The 22,185-nt window shown below is 44.9% G+C and overlaps 1 protein-coding gene and 1 pseudogene across 3 annotated transcripts in view; both read right to left on the bottom strand.

Annotated features, from left to right (window-relative positions):
• LOC309828037 (tripartite motif-containing protein 26-like) overlaps positions 1 to 22,185 on the bottom strand; it is a 105,748-nt pseudogene that overhangs the window by 59,158 nt on the left and 24,405 nt on the right. The window lies entirely within an intron of this gene.
• LOC309828040 (BOLA class I histocompatibility antigen, alpha chain BL3-7-like) lies at positions 1,704 to 5,202 on the bottom strand. Of its 2 annotated transcripts, XM_082663090.1 has the most exons (8): positions 5,023 to 5,202; positions 4,432 to 4,701; positions 3,955 to 4,230; positions 3,059 to 3,334; positions 2,830 to 2,940; positions 2,366 to 2,398; positions 2,176 to 2,223; positions 1,704 to 2,012 (listed from the first exon to the last, which is right to left on the bottom strand). In XM_082663090.1, exons 1-8 carry the CDS (start codon positions 5,084 to 5,086, stop codon positions 2,008 to 2,010), a joined length of 1,083 nt encoding a protein of 360 aa, XP_082519216.1. In that variant the 5' UTR covers positions 5,087 to 5,202; the 3' UTR covers positions 1,704 to 2,007. The 2 variants fall into 2 exon arrangements, with proteins under 2 accessions (XP_082519216.1, XP_082519215.1); XM_082663089.1 differs by lacking the exons at positions 1,704 to 2,012; positions 2,176 to 2,223; positions 2,366 to 2,398 and adding an exon at positions 2,449 to 2,638 and having other exon boundaries at positions 5,023 to 5,171.

The following is a 22,185-nucleotide window of genomic DNA, read 5'->3' as shown; positions in this document are numbered from 1 at the left end:
TCTTCTGTTCAAACCATCATGTAAACTCTGCATCTTACTCAGACATAATCAAAACCCTTCTAATATTGTCTAGGTCTATATGATTTGTCCGGACACTGCATCTCATCTCAGTTCCTCTCTCCTCCAGCCACGATGGCCTCCTCACTCTTCCTTGAACACACAGACACTCTCCTGCCCTAGTGCACTGGCACTGGAGGCTCACCTGCCTGGAGAGAACTTGCCCCAGACATCCTCATGGACATACCTTCATGTCCTTCACATCTCTACTCAAAGGTCACCTTCTCAATCAGGCCCACACTGACTGCCCTAGTAAAAGAGACATCATCCCTGTCCCCACACACTTACATGCTGGGTCACCTTCCTCAAAGCACTTACCAACTTTTAATGTAAACACTACCCTCACTTACTAGTCTCATGGTGCACTCTGCCCTTTCCCCTAGAGCATATACGCCACATGGCTGACAAGTTTTGTCTGTTCTTAGTTCCCTGAGGTTTCCTAGATGCAAAAATAGTGTGTCATGTATCTGGCACACAAAAATATCAATTGAATGATCAGCGTAGAGCACCTCCCTATTCTAGAGACAGTGTCTTTATTAACGTGACCTCAGGCCACATGCTGTCTTGTGGCAGCTACAGCACAACATCCATTTGCAACGACATCAATGCCGCCTGTACTTTTCTCAGAAGGGCTGATCTCCCCTCCCTCCCACACCAATCAGTCTGCACACCACACACCATGCTCCTTCTCGCTTCAGAAAAGAATATCCTGCACTTATGCGTCCTATATTCCAACGCACCCTGACTCTGTTAGACTCTGCTTTCTAAATCCATCAGTTTGGATTGGAGTCAGCACTAGGCTTAGAAGATCTAAGGGCAGAAGAGGGGCCAGGCTGCAGAGAAGAGAGAAATCCAGCAAGAATTAAGTCAAGATGAGAGACTATTGGGTCCCTTCTGTTTGCTAATTCCAGAATCTGGTTCCTTTTAAAACATGGGGGGAAAAAAAATGATGGGAAAAAGTTGGAAAGAAGAACCCAGCAGATATCTCTAGAAGACGGGCAAGAGCTGGATGAGGCTGAAAATTGCTCTCTTGATACTACTGAGAATCCTGTGTGCAGGGCCCCCTTGGACTTGTGGGGACAAGACAGGCAAAATGACTCCGGCTGCTGTCAGAGATGGGGACACCCAGAGAAGAATGAGACCAAACTCTGCACATGAAAAACAACAGTCATTATTCCAACAACAACAACAACTAAATAAGCAAAATATAAACACGCACGATAAAGACAGGGTCCGAGGATGGGAGCAAGGCCCGAGCCAAGGCTACCTGGTTACAGGAAGCCCTTGCTGCCCACAGTCCTGGAGACAGTACGAGGCCCAGCTGATTTCTGAGCCTCTGAGATCACAGGTCCTGGTGGGACAAGGTTCTACTGAAGTGACGAGGACAAAGGAACAGAGCAGATGACCTGGCAGAGCAGTGACCCCATCAAAGCCCACGATGCAGTGAGCACGGAGTGGGCACAGGCCGCGTCCACACTCAGCTCCTCACCGCCTCCTCCTGTGCCACCTGCAACAGACAGAGCACAGCAAGCACACAGATTATGGAAGGTTCTCAGCGCTTCCATGTATTTTCTCTCTCAAACTTTAAGAATCCTTTCCTTTATTATCCCATCAACGCCTCATGGCAGGAATTAGAAAAAACAAAATTCATATACAGATTTTATTTCCAACAGGCAAGACATTATTATTCAGTGCACCACGAAGTTAACACAGGGATGGAGGTGGCCCAGCCCTGCCTCTGCTGGAACAGGCAAGTGGATCAGGGAAGAGAACACAGGTCAGGGTGGGGAGGGGTTGTGGTGGGCAGGGGTGGGCCAGTCTCCCCACCTCCTCACATTATGCTACGAGGAACACAGACACATTCAGATGCAGCTGCAGAAAGAGTCGTCACGGGATCTGAAGCCACAGAAGTAGGATGGTGCATCACTCAGTCCCCACGAGGCTGCTGCCTCACACTGTGAAAGAAAATAATCATGAACAAATTCAGGTCAGTCATGTAAGTGCTGACCTTCCCAACAGCCCCCCACATGCTCAAATGTCCCATTCAAGGATCCCCACCACCCGGGGCATCTCCTCCGCCCCAACACCTCTCGCAATCTAGGTCCTGCAGGGTCTCACCTTTAGGATCCGTGAGAGACACATCAGAGCCCTGGGCACTGTCACTGCCTGGGGGAGAACAAAACCAGGACGTGGTCAGAACCCACAGGAGAGAAACTAGAGAAGGAACTTTAGGAGGGTGAGCCCCCCCCAGGGCCTCCTGTCTGCACCCTCACAAGGGTCTCAGGAATCACAGCCCCTGCACACTTACTTGCAGCCTGAGCGTAGCTCCCCTCTTTTTGACCTGTAAGAAGAAAACATCACGTGAGAGGCCAGGGAGAAGACTGAATTGTGAGATCCTAGAGGAACCCCCTAGTCCTGGATCACAGAGAACTTTCCAGAACTGTTGACCAAAACCCATGATAGGATCAGGAACACGAAGAAAGGAAATGTGCGGGGACTGGATCAATTTCTTCCCTCCTGGGGGTCTGTCAGCAGGAACCTTCCCTCTCTGACCTTCAAGTGCTGGTAACCTGGTCCCCAACTGGAATTATGAAGGTGAAAAAACCTGTCTTTCATTTCCACACATGCTTTACAAAAGGGTAAGTGCCAGTCTGCAGACTGACAAGCAATGTCTCTGAATGGTGCTGCCCAATACACACGCAGGCAAGCTTCCACCTGGGCTTGAACCCCCCAGTGAGACAAGAAAACTCAGATCCCTCCCCCCTTCCCTACCTGAGTGCTTCTTCCTCCAGATCACAGCTCCAGCCACCACGGCTCCAGTGACCACCAAGAGAACCAGGCCAACAATGAGGCCTATGATGGGGACGGTGGGCTGAGGTGGTTCTGTGGAGGAAAGGAAAGGGGCCCTGACCTCAGGCCTGAATCCCGACCTTGCTGAACGTGTCCAGAAGCGCTCCTGCTTTATCTGAGAGGAAGCTCCACCTCACACGTCCCTCCTTACCCCATCTCACGGTGAGGGGCTTCTGAAGCCCCTTGTGCTGCACATGGCACGTGTATCTCTGCTCCTCTCCAGAAGGCACCACCAGGGCCGCCCACTTCTGGAAGGTTCCGTCCCCTGAAGGCCTGGTCTCCACAAGCTCCATGTCCTGGGTCTGATCCTCCCCATCACGCTGCCAGGTCAGTGAGATCTCCTCAGGGTAGAAGCCCAGGGCCCAGCACCTCAGGGTGACCTCACGGTCAGAGATGGGGTGGTGGGTCACGTGTGTCTTTGGAGGGTCTGAGGAGGAAGAATCAGAAAATTCACACTTAGTGTTACCTTCATGGGCCACTGAAGCAGCATCATGTGACCATCCTGAGAATGAACAGCACAACAGGTTTGAAAAGAAGCAGCAAAAACACCAGACACCAGCCTGGACTCCGGGGTCTGGGAAGATCTCCCAGTCCTTGTCAAGTTCTATGATAAGGATGAAAGCCAAGGTAGGAGGCTCCATGTAAAGGGGAGAATACAGAGCAATGGTCCTGACTTTGGTGGAGGCTGAATGACTCAGAAAAGCTGCAGTCAGGCCTCCTAAGATGTTCTCAGGCTGAGAACAGGCTTGAGAGAGAAAGTCATGGTTCACAAGATGGGGGTCAGGGTCAAAGGGCACCGTTGGTCAGTTATTTCAGGGATGGTTTCCTGTTTCTTCCCCAAAGAGACTGGATTCCTTCACTGTCTTTCAGAAAAGTGAGGCCACCGGCGAGTCACTGTCTTGTACAGAATACGAAAACCTGGGCGGATTCCTCCCTCTCCCGACAAGAAGTTGGGGCAGTGTTCCCACAGGGACCCCATTTCCTCCCCTTGTGGGAAGCCAGCTCCAGCCCGAGGGGACACCAGGGAGGCCCCGCGGCCCCTCGTACCTGCGCGCTGCAGCGTGTCCTTCCCGGTCTCCAGGTATCTGAGGAGCCCCTCCACGCACCTGCCCTCCACGTAGTTCCTGTAGCGCTCCGCAACACCGGCCTCCTCCCACTTGCGCTTGGAGATCTGAGCCGCCGCGTCGGCCGCGGTCCAGGAGCGCAGGTCCTCGTTCAGGGCGATGTAATCAGCGCCGTCGTAGGCGTCCTGTTTGTACCCGCGGAGGAGGCGACCGTCCGGCCCCACGTCGCAGCCGTACGTCTCCTGGAGGGTGTGAGACCCTGACCCCGCCCCGACCAGCCGCAGCGATTAAACCCAAACCGAAAATGAAACCGGGTGAAGTCCCGCCGTTTCCTCCCGAGTCGGGGGGCCGGGCGGGTCCCGCAATGTTGGGGTGACCCTCGGACCCGGAGACTCGGGGCGACGCCGGCCCGTCCCTGGGGATGGGGGTCGTGACCCGGACCCGGGCCCGCGTCGCTCACCGGCCTCGCTCTGGTTGTAGTAGCCGCGCAGGGTGTTCAGGTTCACTAGGTACATCTGTGCGGCGTCCTTGAAGTTCCGCGTCTCCCGATCCCAGTACTCCGGCCCCTCCTGCTCCACCCACGGCGCCCGCGGCTCACACCTCGGATTCGGGGCGTCGCTGTCGAACCGCACGAACTGCGTGTCGTCCACGTAGCCGACGGCGATGAAGCGGGGCTCCCCGCGGCCGGGCCGGGACACCCCGGTGTAGAAATACCTCAGGGAGTGGGAGCCTGGGGGCGGGGAGGGGTGAGACCCGGTCCGACCCTCCTCCCGGCGCGGGTCCCCGGGTCCCAGGTGACGGGGCCGGCAGGGGGGAGGGGGCGAGGGGCTCGTGAGACGGAAAAGGTGTGGAGGTCGGAGAAGGGCCGGCACCCCGGGGGGAGAGAAGAGGGGGCGGGAAGCAAGGGAGGGACAGGCGGGGACCGGGGTGAGGGGGCGGGTCTGGACCGGGGGCGGCGGCGTGGCTCCTTCCCTGGGAGTCCTGACCCCCGATCCCCGGGGTCTCCTCGCTCCTCCCCGCAGAGGCCGTTCCCTCCCGACCCCGCACTCACCCGCCCAGGTCTCGGTCAGGGCCAGGGCCCCCGTGAGGAGCAGAAGGAGGGTTCGCGGCGCCATGACCCACCACCTCGGCGTCTGAGGAGAAACTGCGTGCGGCGGGTCGGTGGAGACTTTATAGCCGGGCACCGCGGGGACGCTGATTGGCTTCTCCAGAAACCGGACACGCAATGGGAGTGAGAAGTGGGGACGCGTCACGAGTGTCCAGGCAGGAGGGCCCGACACAGGTTGTGAGAGAGAAAGTGAAACTCCGGGAGACTGGGAATCCCCACCACGGAGCGTCCCCGCCCCAGAGACCGCCTGACACCCTGAGAGCCTGAGAGCCTGCCCCTCCCGGGACCTGGGACTCTGCCTGATCCCTCCCCTCCTGCACCGAGAGCTCTTTGTCACAGTGTCTCCCTGAGTCCTGGCCCAGGGACTGTGTAGTCAGCGATTTTCACAGCATTGTGGTCAGAATATTTATACAGTCTTACAAACTAGTGACGACCCCCCAGATAATTTTATGTGGATACTTCTATCGGTACTTTCCAAAGTAGAAATAATAGAGTTTAAAACTTTTAAATTAATTTATTTAGAATAATATTAATAACCCATGATTTAATATGAAAAATACTTCCCAAAATAAACACGGTAGTGGGAAAAGTGGAGCTTTTCAGATTTTTATATTTTTGCAAGTCTCTCTGTTTCTTGTCTGTCTCATTAGAAGACCCCTGGATGTTCATGTTTGCTTCTTCAATGAATCCGTTCTTTTGATTGAAGTCTATGAAAATAAACAGGCCCACAGATATGTAGGAGTAGTATTTTCAAAAACCTTTTCAGACAGTCATGGATGTTAGTCTTTGATACAAAACGAAAACTACACAAGTGGTAGCTTCTCAAAGGTTATTTGCAAAGTGGACCTGACAATATTATTAACTATTTCCTATTCTGTTACGTTAAACTCCTTAACCCTATTTTGCACATTGAATGTCTCTTGGACTAAGGTAAGATTTTAAAAAACTAATACGTTGCTTCACTAAGTTATATAGATCTTCCAGTGTCATTCATTCTTTCAAGTAAACATTGTATTCCATGAAGAAGAGGGTAGTTCAGGTCACACAAGTTATTTTCCTTGGGACATAGTACTTTGGAATGTAGCAGAAGGGCTTGATGGGTACTTCCCATGTCATCTTAGAAGGTACTTTTAAAATGTGGATTTAAGGGAGTTCCCTGGCCGTCCAGTGGTTAGGACTCAGAGCTGTCACTGCCATGGCCTGGGTTCAAGGGTTCAATCCCTGTTCAGGGAACTAAGATCCCACATGCTGTGGGGCGTGGCCCCAAAAAAGGAAAAAGTGGATCTAAGGATAATTTAGGGAACAAAAGAATTTTAATGTATTTTTTAAAGTTTATTTAATGAGGTATAGTTGGTTTACAATGTTGTGTTAATTTCTGTTATACAGCAAAGAGATTCAGCTATACATGTGTATATACATTCTTTTTCATTTTCTTTTCCATTATAGCTTATTAAGGGAAGATAAAAATTTGTAATGTATCAACCAGAATGTTTTAAAGCAAACCTGCTTTTTTTTTCTGCAAGTAAGTTGTGGTGAAAATAATTATATTGCAGTTTGCTACAGTAGTCTCCATCGCTGCTGAGTTATACCTCAAAGCAAATGTCAACATAATGGAAAGTCAAATAATATCTTAGTAATGCTATGAAAGTAGGTTTCACCTCATGGATCTCATGAAAGGGTCTCAGTGACTTCAAGGGTTCCACAGATCACACTCTGAGAACTGCTGTTTGAATAAACCTGGGAAAATCTCCTAACTGACCCTTGCCTTTGCCTCCTGTTCGTTTTGGAGAATCCCTCTCCCTAAGCTGGACTCCCTGCCTCCCCACACTTAGCTGAGGGCCCTGCCCCCAGGGCTCCTCTAGGAGAGAACTTACCCCTTGGAATTGATCCCAGAGAGTGTCCTCAGTCCGGGAAGGGAGGTAGGGGGACAGGTGTTTCCCCTTTGGACCTGGAAACAGTTTGTGCCTGAAGGTACCATACCCACTCATAACCTAGTTTGGTTTTTTACACACCAGCTAAGTATGTATTCATATCCCAGACAGAAATCTGACATCGTCTCTAAGAGAAATAATATTGGCCCTTTCATGAGTCCAGTATATCTGACTTGAGGCCCAGAAAACATGAAGAGCAGTCCTGTCCAATAGAATGTTCTGTGGTGAAGGAATTGTTCTATATCTGTACTGTCAAAATCAGGTAGCCACTAGCTACAGGTCGCTCTTTAGCACCTCAGAAGTGGCTACTGTGCTGAGCACCTTAATGTTATTTAGTTTAAATAACATTAAATGTGTGGCTAGTAGCTAGCCTATTGGGCATTGCATATCTATAGTGTTCTTAATTTCCAGTCTCTTCCCCCAAAAAGATACTGTGTGACTCATAAATTGATGCATATTAAAATAACCTACATATGGAAATCATGGATTTGTCTATGTGGGTCTTAGATATATCCTTAAAATGCAGCATGCGCAGAAAGTTTCATTAACATGTATTTTAACAACTAGAGTGTTCAGACATTAAGGACACCGTGGTTTATCACCTTAAGGTCATATGTGTTCAAGACTGCCCATCGCTGGAGCCAATTCTTGTCTTTATAACCTTGAGCTCTTGCTGTTCTTTTCATTAACCTGGTAAATATAAGCAGACACTGAAGTCTTCACTTAGCCCAAGAGAAAGTATTCACTGAACACAGCAGATATCAAATACCTTGCAGGACCTGTACATACTTGTGAAATGATAAAGCAGGAGATGTAAACCTTAGAATCCACCAGCTTAGAATTCTTTACTGACTGCTCCTGCTATTCGTTCCCCCCAAATTCAATCAGTTCTGTTTCCCTTCACCCTTGGACCTCTCTCTCCTAGACAAAAAAGTACTTGAATTTTTTACATTTGGGGAATGAAGAGTTGTATGACCCAAAGAAGAAAAACCACTAAAAAATCATAAATTTTCTCTATGTCAACCAGACTTTCACAAAGATACTAACACATGCCCCTATCAAACTCAAAGACAAAAACATTGACAAACAGGTAGCAATGTTTTTCAGCCAAAGACCACCAGGAGAAAATCTGTGGGCAAACAAGTCGGATTTATTACTGGATGCAGCGAGGGAGATGACACACCATCGGGGACCACGGTGTCTTAGTGTGAGGTGCTAGATAGAACACCTATCTAGATAGAACATATAGAGGAAGTGGGCTCTGGTTGGGTGATTTGGACGAGGGTGTATGGAGGAGGGGCTCACTCTACATTGAGTGTTGTCAGTAAGTGGGGGCAATTCTATGACCGGGCATGTCGGTGAATCTTCCCTATAAGGAGGGAAGACTAGAGTGAGGATGCAGCTGTGATTGGAAAGAAGCCGTGGTCGCTGGTATCAGCACAGGGAGAGGTTTGATACATTGTGAGGTGCATAGTGCTGCCTTGTTTGGTCTGTGCTTGGAGAAAATGATGTTGTGGTCTTGTTTTGTCTCACTGTGTCATGGTCTCAGGTGTCCTTGTCTGATGTTGATGTTCTGTGAGGTGACATATGTCCAACAGGAGAAGAACACGGCTGCGTGGTGAGCACCAGCCCAGCTTCTAGCAACGCTGAGGCCTAAGGTAAACGTCAGACCAGCTTCTGATGTTGGAGGCTGCTTTGTCCTTCCTGAATTCAGTGTTTAAAATAACTAAATCCCAAACAAAACATAATTAAAGTGTATTAGAAAACAATTTGGAAAATAAGAAATGCAAATGTCAAACAAATATATAACAAATAAATGTAAAGAAAAATGCAAATTGGGAATAAGAAATGGGAATAAGTTAAAATCTATCATCTTGTCAAAGATAATAGTAAGAGGAGAGTATCGACAGGAACTTAGGGAGAATATACTGTCATAAAGATTGATGGGATTGAAAACTGGTACAAAACTTTTAAAGGTCACTATGCAGAATGTCTCAATTTCAGTATATTTACATTTAAAAATTTTTTAATTTTGTATTGGTGTATAGGTAATTTACAATGTTGCGGGGCGTTTTGTTTTCTTAGGTGTACAGCAACTTGACTCACTTATGCATAGACGTATATATGTCCTTTTTTGGGTTCTCTTCCCATATAGGTTATTATAGAGTGTTGAGTAGGGTTCCTTGTGCTATACAGTGGGTCCTTGTTGATTATTTTATAAATAGTAGTGTGTATATGTTCATCTCAACCTGCTCATTTTTCCCTGCCCACCACCTTTCCCTTTTGGTAACCGTAAGTTTCTTTTCTAGGTCTGTGAGGCTGTTTCTCTTTTGTAAAGACGTTCATTTGTATCCATTTTTAGATTCCACCTGTAAGTGATATCATAGGATACTTGTCTTTTCCAGTTTCGCTTCCTTCCTTGTGGCTGGAAATGGCATTATTTCATCCTTTTTATGGCTGAGTAATATTCCATTGTGTATATGTATCCTATCTTCATTATGCATTCATCTGTCCTTATACACTTAGGTTGCTTCCATGTCTTGGCTATTGTACATAGTGCTGCCATGATCGTTGGGGTGCCCGTGTCTTTTAAAACCACGGTTTTCTCCGGATCTAGGCCCAGGATTGGGATAGCTGGGTCACATGGTACTTGTATGTTTACTTTTTTAATCAACCTCCATACTGTTCTCCCTAGTGGATGTACCGATTTACATTCCCACCAACAGTGTAGGAGGGTTGCCTTCAATATGTTTACATTATGACATAGAAATTTCTCTTTCAGAAATTTATCCTGCGAAGATAATCACATATGTTCTCAAAAATATATATTCAAGGATGTTCTTGAATTGTGGTTTATAAAAGCAAAGAATGGAAACAAGCTAAATGCTATAGTCATTGTAATGATGGTAACTCTGAATAGAGGAACACTTAATAAGAATTAAAGCAATAATGCCATGTGATTTACATAGTGGGTCAAATTTATTCCTCAAAGCAAACCCACGAGGGGACTTCCCTGGTGGTCCAGAGGCTAAGACTCCGAGCTCCCAATGCAGGGGCCCGGGTTCGAACCCTGGTCAGGGAACTAGATCCCGCGTGCCGCAATGAAGACCTGGTGCAGCCAATAAATAAATAAATTAATTAATTAAAACAAAAAGCAAACCCATGAGGCACCCAACATGTGATCCCTTTGTACAGACACAGAGAGAGAGACTCAGAGAGAGGAGACAGAGAAGTGGAGACTCAGAGAGGTTAAGGAGTGTATATCTCAAGACCACCTTCAATCAGGATCTGGAGACACTGGAGAAAAAATGAAGAACAACAGGTGGGACCTGGGTGATATGTGACAGGCACTGTGGTGAGGGAGATGGACAGAAATGACAAAGATAAATGTAAATCACTACTGAGCTAAGTGCTGTGAGGAAGAAGTTCATGATATCATGAAAGTAGATAACCAAGAGACCTGACAGCTCCCCTACCACTGTTAGCAATAATATTTGAAAGATGTGAAAGATATATGGTATATTAAACAAAAACAGAATTCTATACAATTATATAGAATCATAGAACCAAAAAGGGCTCTTTGAAATTAAAAATAATGTCATAGAAGTGTATAATTCAGTAGATGAATTGAAAAATTACAGTCATACTCACAGTAAGTAATAGGAATAGAAAAGTAATGGCAAGGAGGAGAGAAGACCTATAAGAATATTCCACTATCAATCAAGAGATTCCAGCGAGTAAGCAATACAAGTTTCAAAAATAAGGGAGAGTAGGAAATAATAAAAAATTATTTTCAAGGAAACCTCTCGGAGTTTACAGACAAAAATTTACATCTGGAATGGCCTAAGCAAACTCTTACTGCAATAGATGAAAACAGACCGACACTAAGAAACATCACAGTGAAATTGCAGAAAGGATGGAAAAGAAGAGAGACCTTGAAAACTTCAAGAGGCAAAGAACATGGGCCAGGAGGCTAGAAGACAGTGAAGCAATGCCTTCCGAATTCGAAGGAAAAAAATCAGTATTTCCAACACAGAGTTCCATATTGAGTCAAGATGAGAGTAAGTCCTAGGGTAGCCTAAGACATTTCAGAGTTACAATGTTTTCCTTTCCATGTTCCCTTCTTCAGGTTACTGTTAGACAAAGTGCGGGGGAAATGATGGAGAAAACCAACAACAGGGAAACATGGGATCCAGGCAACAGGGAAGCCTTGTAAAATTATACAGTAGGAGAGAGAGGCAGAGGGCTGCCCAGAATGAGGAGAAGGAGTTCCGGGACGTCAGCCCTGCCCCAGGTGTGCAGGGAACCAGTCTCCGTGTGGCAGCACGGAGGGCTGTGGAGGAGTCTGTGCAAAGAGGTGAAGTTGGTGGAATATCCGATGTGGTTGAATGTATTCAGAAAGACTTATATTCTGCACAGAGTCTTAGAATGATTTAAAATGAGTACAAAATGGGGCTTCCCTGGTGGTGAAGTGGTTAAGAATCCGCCTGCCAGTGCAGGGGACAAGGGTTTGAGCCCTGGTCCGGGAAGATCCCACGTGCTGTGAAGCAACTAAGCCTGTGTGGCACTACTACTGAGCCTGCGTTCTAGAGACCGTGAGCCACAACTACTGAGCCCACCTGCTGCAACCACTGAAGCCCACGCACCTAGAGCCCATGCTCCACAACAAGAGAAGCCACCACAATAAGCCCGCGCACAGCAACAAAGAGTAGCCCCGCTCGCTGTAACTAGAGAAAGCCCGCATGCAGCAATGAAGACCCAAAGCAGGCATTGAACTAAAAAAAAAAAAAAAAAAAAAAATCAGTACAACCAAAGTAAGACATTATTTATTCCAGCGAAATCTTAAATATCCATTCAAGAAAAGTGATCATAGTCTACTAAATGCTCACTTGTGACTAGCATTTCCGTCATCATCATAAGGCAAATATTGCACAGCGAGCTAATCAAACTTACAAAACTGATACATGTATAATTATAACTATTTTGGGAAGACAGGGGTGTGTGAAAGAAAAACCAATTAACTAAAGATGATACATAAAACTGAAAGCAAAGGAGTATTAAAGGCAAGCATTTTAGAGACATAGAAGAAACAATTAGAGAACCAGCTTAAGAACTAAAAGAGCTTCTCTCTGAGATTCAAGAGACAGGGGACATGGAAGATTGGGGACATCGGTCCAGGTATCAAGTCTTATAGAAGTATATTACTTTTAAAACTATGTGCACATATCCATTAACTAAAAATAAAAAGACAACCTAGTAGATGAGACAATGGCCTTTGGCCTTAGGAATTGTTCTGTTAAGAAGAGTCATAGAAATGGAGCAGTAGTTGGAAGGAAACTGTACACAGAGTGGTGGATGTTTATGGGAGAATTTTGTTTTGATTTATTTATTTTTGTTTGATTAATTTTAATGGGAGGAATTGCAGCATGTTTGTAGGCAGGGATGAAGGAGCAGTAGAGAGTGGGAAACTGATGACACAGGGGAGGATGGAGTCGGATCCTGTACCCACGCTGAGGGGCAGCCTTAGACAGGAGGAGACCATCCCTCATCACTGGTGGGAAAGTGAGATACAGGTGCAGATGTGGGAATAGTGGAGGAGGAGGAGGATGTAATTCTCACCCGAGTGCTCTTTTTTTTCTGAGTGAAAAAAAAATGCTCATCATTAAGAACAGGGAGTGAGGGATGAGTGGAGGGGTCTGAGGGGAAAGGAGGAAATGAGAAATCGCCCTCTCAGGGGTGTGAGAGTGAGCTGACTGGGAAATGGCATCTGGAGAGTGCAGGGTGGGGGCCACTGAGGTCTGGGCTGTTCAGCTTAGAGAAATTTCCAGCTCTTGGGCAACAACAGGAGGATGTATAAGAAACGAAAGAAAAATGCAACAAAATATCTGCAAATGTGAGGATTACATTCTTTTTACTTTGTCATTTATCACTTTCGACACTTAATTACTTGCTTTACAGTGAACATACATTATATCCTATATTATACGTTACACATATACATCATAATAAGAATTCAAAAGCTTTGTTTAAATTTTTAAAAGGAAGGCAAGTGGGCAGAAAAAGTGAAGAGCTGTGGGCACAGAGCTGGACGTGCTGGGCTCCGTGCCTGAGCTCTGGGCAGTGAACTCACACAGCCTTTTCTCCTTTTCTCAGGACCGTGTTTTCTTTGGAGGCCAAGCAGGATTTTTCCCTTCTTTTTTCAGTGTGGTCACATATTAGGACCTTTTCACTTCTTTGATGCTTTTAAGATAGTTTTTATATTTTACATGGCATTTTCAGCTATTTTCAGTGAGCAGAATTCTCCTTACAATCCAGCCCATCTTTTCCAGTAATGGAATTTCTGTGGCAGAATAGCTCAGTTAAAAGACTTTGGGTGCCAAAGTAGAGAATGTGTGTCCTAATGCACGATCTTAAGAGGATGTGTCAGGTGTTTTACAAGTGCAAGGGATTTTAATGTAATTTTTGAAAGCATATTTACCTACACAGAAGGGGACTGAAAAGGTACTCAAGGGTGTACAAAATAAATAATTTATGTTCTCCCTCTCGTCCCCCATTTGCCCAAGTCCTCTACTTGGAAACCACTGCAGTTGGCAAATTCTCATTTTCTTTCTCCCCAAATATATCTCTGCATTAATGAATACTGTTATATCAGTGAAAGAGCTCAGGCCACAGAATGGGAGAAATTATTTGCAAATTCACATATCTGATGAAGGACTTGTTTTAGAATACACATAGAACGCTTAACTCAATAATATGAAAACAATTTAAAAATGAAGGAAAGTCTGAACACACACCTCTTCAGGAAGATCTATCCATGGAACTGCATATGAAAAGATGCTCAACATCATATATTATTAGGAAATGTAAATTTTAAAAAATGATGTATCATCACACCTATTAGAATAGCTAGAATCCAAGAACTGGTGATACCAAGTGCTGTCCAGGATGTTGAGCGACGGAAACCCTCTCTCACTGGGGCAGGAATACGAAGCAGCACAGCCCCTAGAAATGATGGTCAGCAGTTTCTTATAAAGCTGCACATAGACCCTCCATCCAGTCTACTGAGCGCTCTAGTCCTCATGCAACTCATCTGAAAACTTATATATGCACAAACCCCTGCACACCAAAGTTTATAGCAGAGCGCCCCTCAAGTGTGGGCTGCACGTAGTGACTTCCTTTTAAAGGCTACAGTACGGAAAGTAGGGAAGTAAAAATAAAAGTTCACAAGGAGAGACCTGGGAAATGTACCTTAGCTGGGTGATAAGGTGAACTTATTACTGAAAATCAAGTGGAGAGTATACACCCTTGTTGTGTGGAGAATATCACTTCATCTCTGTGGTCTTCTTCCCCAAAATACTTTGCCCCAGTCAACCAACTTGAATAGAGGGACATTCTACAGTATCCCTGAGCAGTACTCAAAAACATCAAGGTCATCAAACACAAGGGACCTCTGAGAGACTGTCACAGCCACAGGAGCCTGAAGGAGACATGATTGGGACTTAGCACAATGTGTCTTTGATAGGATCGTAGATCAGGAAAAGGAAAAATTAATGAAGTCCAAATAAATTCTGGAGTTTAGTAATAATGTATCAACATTGCTTCATTAGCTGTGACAAATGTATGATGGTGATATAAGATATTACCACAGGGAGACTGAGCGTGGGAGTTACAGGAACTCTCTACTAACTCTGCTACTGTTTTTGTGAATCTCAAACTACACTAAAATGAAAAAAAAAAAAAATATCTGCCAGAAACGAACAGGGAGTGAAATAATAATCAACTTTGAGTTTTCCAGAGTGTTTTCATCAATGAGCCGGAGAGATGGGTTGTGGAAAGGAAAGATGGAAACCTCAGACACAAGGCAGGACTCCAGGGCTCTCCTCCCCTCTAATCCCCGCCGCATCCCCGAGCCCGACCCCAGAGCAGCTCAGGCGGCATCTTCATCCCCTGATTGCTGACCAGCCTCCAGGGCAGCCATCTCTGTCGGACTCAGACCACAGCCCATCCTCTCCCTTCCCTGTGCTGAATAGGAGAGGGCGGAGTGGTGGCGCCCCCGTGTGGCCACAGTTGCTGATGACAGGAGACCTGAGCTCCCCTTTGACCACCTTACAAAAGACCTGCCCAGGGTCTCCTTGGGCTCCTAGCAGTGGGTCAGTGCTGCGCACAGAAGTTGGAGTTCATCCAGTGTCAAGTTCAAAGTCTGAACTGTTACTCAGAATACATGCTGACACGGACCTTTTTCTCCCCATCAAACTACGAAGGACTAAGGCCTCAGGGAGGATCAGATTTCAAGGCCATTAACAGCTGGTTCCCAAGTCCAGGGTGGACCCCACAAACATACTGGGTGTCCTCAGTCTCCACGGGTGGGACCTTGAACCCCAAGTCCTTGTCACTTCTTGCAGCTGCTGACAGGGTTATAGACTCTTCCTCTAGGGAATCAACTCTGGAACCTCCATCCCTAGAATGGGGTAGAAGGGAGGGGAGGGGGAGGGGGAGGGGGAGGAGATCCCCTAAGATATCTGCCTGTGAAGATGGGGAGGCTCCTGGAGAAGTGAGGAGAGGAAGGAAACAGTGACATTAGGGGATGGAGGCCAACAGGAACAGAGGGGGAGGAATGAGTGGGGAGGGGGCAGGGCGGGTCACTCAGTGGACACGTATGCGGGGAGGGTGGGGTCTGTGTGGGGAGAGGTACAGGGGCTTCTGGCCTGGGCGCTGGTAGAGGCTCTGTTTTTCACCTGGATGATAAGTGTCAGCTCTCTATTTTGCTGGTAAACTATGCTTAAGTTTTCGGTGTTTTCCTGTCCTTACAGGTATGGTATAACTCAAATACACCTGGAAGAAAGAGAAAAGAGAAAAGGAGAGAGGGGAGGTGGTTAAAGGAATTCCTCTCTTCCAGAGAAATAACCTCACCCCCAGTCCTCACTCCACCCCACACACACATGGTGCTGGGGGCAGCAGGGAGACTCAAGGAAGGGAGAGTCCATCCCAGCTCACAGCCCGGGGCTACCTGGACATCGTCTCCCTGTGAACTAAGACAGCGGTGACCACCGTGCCAAAAAGACTGGCTAAAGACCTTTGGAAAAAGACCTGCCCAGCTGGTGGAGGTGGAGAGCAGAGGACAGGAGAGCAGAGGACAGGACATGGAGTGGAGCCTGGAGACCACAGTGGGACAAGTGTCTTGTCTTCTCATTCTCTTGACGTTGCCTTTCTGTGAGCAGATATTTTTCATTTCAATGAAGTCCAGCTTATCACTTGTTTCTTTTATGGATTGTGCCTTTGGTGTTTTATCTAAAAGGTCACTGCCATACTCAATGTAACTAGGTTTCCTCCTATGTTACTTCTAGGTGTTTTACACTTTTGCTTTTTACCTTTAGGTCTGTGGTCCATTTTGATTTAAATTTTGTGAAGGGTGTAAGGTCTACATCTAGATTCTGTTTTTTTTTTTTCGCATGTGCACGTCCAGTTGTCCCAGCCCCATTTTTCGTTTTAACATCTTTATTGGAGTATAATTGCTTTACAGTGGTGTGTTAGTTTCTGCAGTATAACAAAGTGAATCAGCTATATGTATACATATATCCCCATATCTCCTCCCTCGAGCTTACCTCTGGGCTTTCTGTCTTGTTCCGTTGATCTGTGTTTCTGTGTTTGTGCCAGTACCATATTGTCTTGATTACTGTAGCTTTGTAGTATAGTCTGAAGTCAGGGGGTCTGATTCCTCCAGCTCTGTTTTTTCCCCTCAAGTCTGCTTTGGCTATTGGGGGTCTTTTGTGTCTCCATACAAATTTTAAGATGTTTTGTTCTAGTTCTGTAAAAAATGCCACTGGTAATTTGATAGGGATTGCATTGAATCTGTAGATTGCTTTGGGTAGTATAGTCATTTTCACAATATTGATTCTTCCAATTCAAGAATATTGATTCTTCCAATTCAAGCCCATCTGTTGCTATCATCTTTAATTTATTTCATCAGTGTCTTATAGTTTTCTGCATACAGGTCTTTTGTCTCCCTAGGTAGGTATATTCCTAGGTATTTTATTCTTTTTGTTGCAATGGTAAATGGGAGTGTTTCCTTAATTTCTCTTTCAGATTTTTCATCAGTATTGTATAGGAATGCAAGAGATTTCTGTGTATTAATTTTGTATCCTGTAACTTTACCAAATTCATTGATTAGCTCTAGTAGTTTTCTGGTGGCATCTTTAGGATTCTCTATGTATAGTATCCTGTCATCTGCAAACAGTGACAGTTTTACTTCTTCTTTTTCAATTTGTATTCCTTTTTCTTCTCTGATTGCCGGGGCTAGGACTTCCAAAACTATGTTGAATAATAGCGGTGAGAGTGGACATCCTTGTCTTTTTCCTGATCTTAGAGGAAATGCTCTCAGTTTTTCACCATTGAGAATGATGTTTCCTGTGGGTTTGTTGTATATGGTCTTTATTATGTTGAGGTAGGTTCCCTCTATGCCCACTTTCTGGAGAGTTTTTATCATAAATGGGTGTTGTGTTGAATTTTGTCAAAAGCTTATTCTGCATCTATTGAGATGATCGTATGGTTATTATTCTTCAATTTGTTGATATGGTGTGTCACATTGATTGATTTCATGTATTGAAGAATCCTTGCATCCCTGGGATAAATCCCACTTATTCATGGTGTATGATCCTTTTAATGTGTTGTTGGATTCTGTTTGCTAGTATTTTGTTGAGGATTTTTACATCTATATTCATCAGTGATATTGGTCTGTAATATTTTTTTTTGTAGTATCTTTGTCTGGTTTTGCTATCAGGGTGATGGTGGCCTCACAGAATGAGTGTGGAAGTGCATCTTCCTCCACAATTTTTTGGAAGAGTTTGAGAAGGATGAGTGTTAGCTCTTCTCTAAATTTTTGATAGAATTCACCTGGGAAGCCATCTGGTCCTGGGCTTTTGTTTGTTGGAAGATTTTTTAATCACAGTTTCAATTTCCTTACTTGTGATTGGTCTGTTCATATTTTCTATTTCTTCCTAGTTCAGTCTTGGAAGGTTATACCTTTCTAAGAATTTGTCCATTTCTTCCAGGTTGTCCATTTTATTGGCATAGAGTTGATGTAGTAGTCTCCTAGGATGCTTTGTATTTCTGCAGTGTCTGTTGTAACGTCCCCTTTTTCATTTCTAATTTTATTGGTGTGAGTCCTCTCCCTCTTTTTCTTGATGAGTCTGGCTAATGGTTTATCGATTTTGTTTATCTTCTCAAAGAACCAGCTTTTAGTTTTATTGATCTTTGCTATTCTTTTATTTTTTTCTATTTCATTTATTTCTGCTCTGATCTTTATGATTCTTTCCTTCTGCTAACTTTGGGTTTTGTTTGTTCTTCTTTGTCTCGTTCCTTTAGGTGTAAGGTTAGATTATTTATTTGAGATTTTTATTGTTTCTTGAGTTAGGCTTGTATAGCTATAAACTTCCCTCTTAGAACTGCTTTTGCTGCATCCCATAGGTTTTGGATTGTCATGTTTTTATTGTCATTTGTCTCTAGGTATTTTTTGATGTCCTCTTTGATTTCCTCAGTGATCTCTTGGTTATTTAGCGATGTAGTGTTTAGCCTCCATGTGTTTGTGTCTTTTACATTTTTTCCCCTGTAATTCATTTCTAATCTCATAGCGTTGTGGTAAGAAAAGATGTTTGATATGCTTTCAATTTTCTTAAATTTACTGAGGCTTGATTTGTGACCCAAGATGTGATCTATCCTGGAGAATGTTCCGTGAGCACTTGAGAAGAAAGTGTAATCTGCAGTTTTTGCATGGAATGTCCTATAAATATCAATTAAATCTAACTGGTCTACTGTGTAATTTAAAGCTTTTGTTTCCTTATTTATTTTCATTTTGGATGATATGTCCATTGGTGTAAATGAGGTGTTAAAGTCCCCCACTATTATTGTGTTACTGTTGACTTCCTCTCTTACAGCTGTTAGCAGTTGCCTTATTTATTGAGGTGCTCTTATGTTGGGTGCATATATATTTATAATTGTTATATCTTCTTCTTGGATTGGTCCCTTGATCATGATGTAGTGTCCTTCCTTGTCTCTTGTAACATTCTTTATTTTAAAGTCTATTTTATCTGATATGAATATTGTTACTCCAGCTTTCTTTTGATTTCTATTTGCATGGAATATCTTTTTTCCATCCCCTCGCTTTCAGTCTGTATGTGTCCCTAGGTCTGAAGTGGGTCTCTTGTAGACAGCATATATGTGTTCTTGTTTTTGTATCCATTCAGCAAGCCTGTGTCTTTTGGTTGGAGCATTTAATCCATTCACGTTTAAGGCAATTATTGATTTGTATGTTCCTATGGCGATTTTCTTTATTTTTGGGGTTTGTTTTTGTTGGTCCTTTTCTTCTCTTGTGTTTCCCACTTAGAGAAGTTCCTTTAGCATTTGTTGTAGAGCTCGTTTGGTGGTGCTGAATTCTCTTAGGTTTTGCTTGTCTGTAAAGCTTTTGATTTCTCCATTGAATCTGAATGAGATCCTTGCCGGGTAGTGTAATCTTGGTTGTAGGCTCTTCCCTTTCATCACTTTACGTATATCATGCCACTCCCTTCTGACTTGCAGAGTTTCTGCTGAGAAATCAGCTCTTAACCCTATAGGAGTTACCTTGTATGTTATTTGTCATTTTTTCCTTGCTGCTTTCAATAATTTTTCTTTGTCTTAATTTTTGCCCGTTTGATTGCTATGTGTCTTCACATGTTTCTCCTTGTGTTTCTCCTACAGAAGACTCACAGCACTTCCTGGACTTCGGTGGCTATTTCGTTTCCCATGTTAGGGAAGTTTTTGACTATAATCTCTTCAAATATTTTCTCGGGGCCTTTCTCTCTCTCTTCTCCTTCTGGGACCCCTATAATGCGAATGTTGTTGCGTTTAATATTGTCCCAGAGGTCTCTTAGGCTGTCTTCATTTCTTTTCATTCTTTTTTCTTTACTCTGTTTTGCAGCAGTGAATTCCACCATTCTGTCTTCCAGGTCACTTACCTGTTCTTCTGTCTCAGTTATTCTGCTATTGATTCCTTCTAGTGTAGTTTTCATTTCAGTTATTGTATTTTTCATCTCTGTTTGTTGTTCTTTAATTCTTCTATGTCTTTGTTAAACATTTCTTGCATCTTCTCGATCTTTGCCTCCATTCTTTTTCCGAGGTCCTGGATCATCTTCACTATCATTATTCTGAATTCTTTTTCTGGAAGGTTGCCTATCTCCACTTCATTTAGTTGTTTTTCTGGGGTTTTATCTTGTTCCTTCATCTGGTACATAGCCCTCTGCCTTTTCATCTTGTCTATCTTTCTGTGAATGTGGTTTTTGTTCCACAGGCTTCAGGATTGTAGTTCTTCTTGTTTCTGCTGTCTGCTCTCTGGTGGATGAGTCTGTCTAAGAGGCTTGTGCAGGTTTCCTGATGGGAAGGAGTGGTGGTGGGTAGAGCTGGGTGTTGCTCTGGTGGGCAGAGCTCAGTAAATCTTTAGTCCCCTTGACTGCTGATGGATGGGGCTGGGTTCCCTCCCTGTTGGTTGTTGGGCCTGAGGCAACCCAACACTGGAGCCTACCTGGGCTCTTTGGTAGGGCTAATGGCAGACTCTGGGAGGGCTCATGCCAAGGAATACTTGCCAGAACTTCTGCTGCCAGTGTTCTTGTCCCCACAGTGAGCCACAGCCATCCCCCGCCTCTGCAGGAGACCCTCCAACACTAGCAGGTAGGTCGGGTTCAGTCTCTTATGGGGTCATTGCTCCTTCCCCCAGGTCCTGATGCACACATCACTTTGTGTGTGCCCTGCAGGAGTGGAGTCTCTGTTTCCCCCAGTCCTGTCAAAGTCCTGCAATCAAATCCTGCTAGCCTTCAAAGTCTGTTTCACTAGGAATTCCTCCTCCCGTTGCCAGAACCCTAGGTTGGGAAGCCTGATGTGGGGCTCAGAACCTTCACTCCAGTGAGTGGACTTCTGTGGTATAAGTGTTCTCCAGTCTGTGAGTCACCCACCCAGCGGTTATGGGATTTGATTTTGCTGTGATTGTGCCCCTCCTACCATCTTATTGTGGCTTCTCCTTTGTCTTTGGATGTGGGATATCTGTTTTGGTGAGTTCCAGTGTCTTCCTGTTAGTGATTGTCCAGCAGCTAGTTGTGATTCTGGTATTCTCAAAGAGGGAGTGAGAGCACGTCCTTCTACTCCTCCATCTTGGTTCAGGCTCTGTATGACTTCTAATCTTCCAAATTTGTTAAGTGGGGACTTCCGTGGTGGAGCAGTGGTTAAAAATCCGCCTGCCAATGCAGGGGACACGGGTTTGATCCCTGGTCTCAAAAGATCCCTTATGCCGAGAAGCTTGTAAGCCCGTGTGCCACAACTACTGAGCCTGTGCTCTAGAGCACGTGAGCCACAACTATTGAAGCTCGTATGCCTGGAGCCCATGCTCTGCAACAAGAGAAGCCACCACAATGAGAAGCCCGTGCACCACAATGAAGTGTGCCCTCCGCTTGCTTCAACTAGAGAAAGCCCATGCACAGCAAGGAAAACCCAACGCAGCCAGAAATAAAATAAATAAATTTATTAAAAAAAATTTGTTAACATGTGTTTTATGGCCCAGAATGTGGTCTATCTTTGTGAATGTTTAATGTGAGCTTGAGAAGACTGTGTATTCTTCTGTTGTTGGCTGAAGTAGTCTATAGATATTGATTATATCCAGTTGATTGATAGTGTTTTGAGTTCAATTGTGTCCTTACTGATTTTATGCCTGCTTGCTCTGTCCAATTCTGAGAGAGGGATGTTGCAGTCTCCAACTAAAATAGTGGATTCATCTATTTCTCTTATCAATTCTATCAGTTTTTGCCTCACATCGGTTGACCCTCTGTTGTTAGGTGCATTCACATTAATGATTGTTATGTCTTTTTGGAGAATTCACTCTTTTATCAGTATGTGACGCCTTTCTTGCTATTTCTGATAACCTTCCATGTGTTGAAGTCTGCTGTGTCTGAAATTAATATAGCTACTCTTGCTTTCATTAGACTAGTGTTAGCATGGTATATTTTTCTCTATCTAGAAGCTCTGTGCCATGAGTTGGGTTCTCCCCGTCATGCTGCCAGATCAGGGTTATTCCACAAGGTAGAAGCCCAGGGCCCAGGTTCTTAGGGTGACCTCACGGTCAGAGATAGAGTGATGGGTTGCATGTGTCTTTGGGAGAATC

The sequence above is a fragment of the Grampus griseus genome, assembly GCF_964374135.1.
Source record: "Grampus griseus genome assembly, chromosome: 10".
In the NCBI taxonomy this organism is placed as follows: domain Eukaryota; kingdom Metazoa; phylum Chordata; class Mammalia; order Artiodactyla; family Delphinidae; genus Grampus; species Grampus griseus.
Note: the sequence above shows the minus strand (reverse complement) of the source record. Positions and strands in the feature narration are given on the sequence as shown.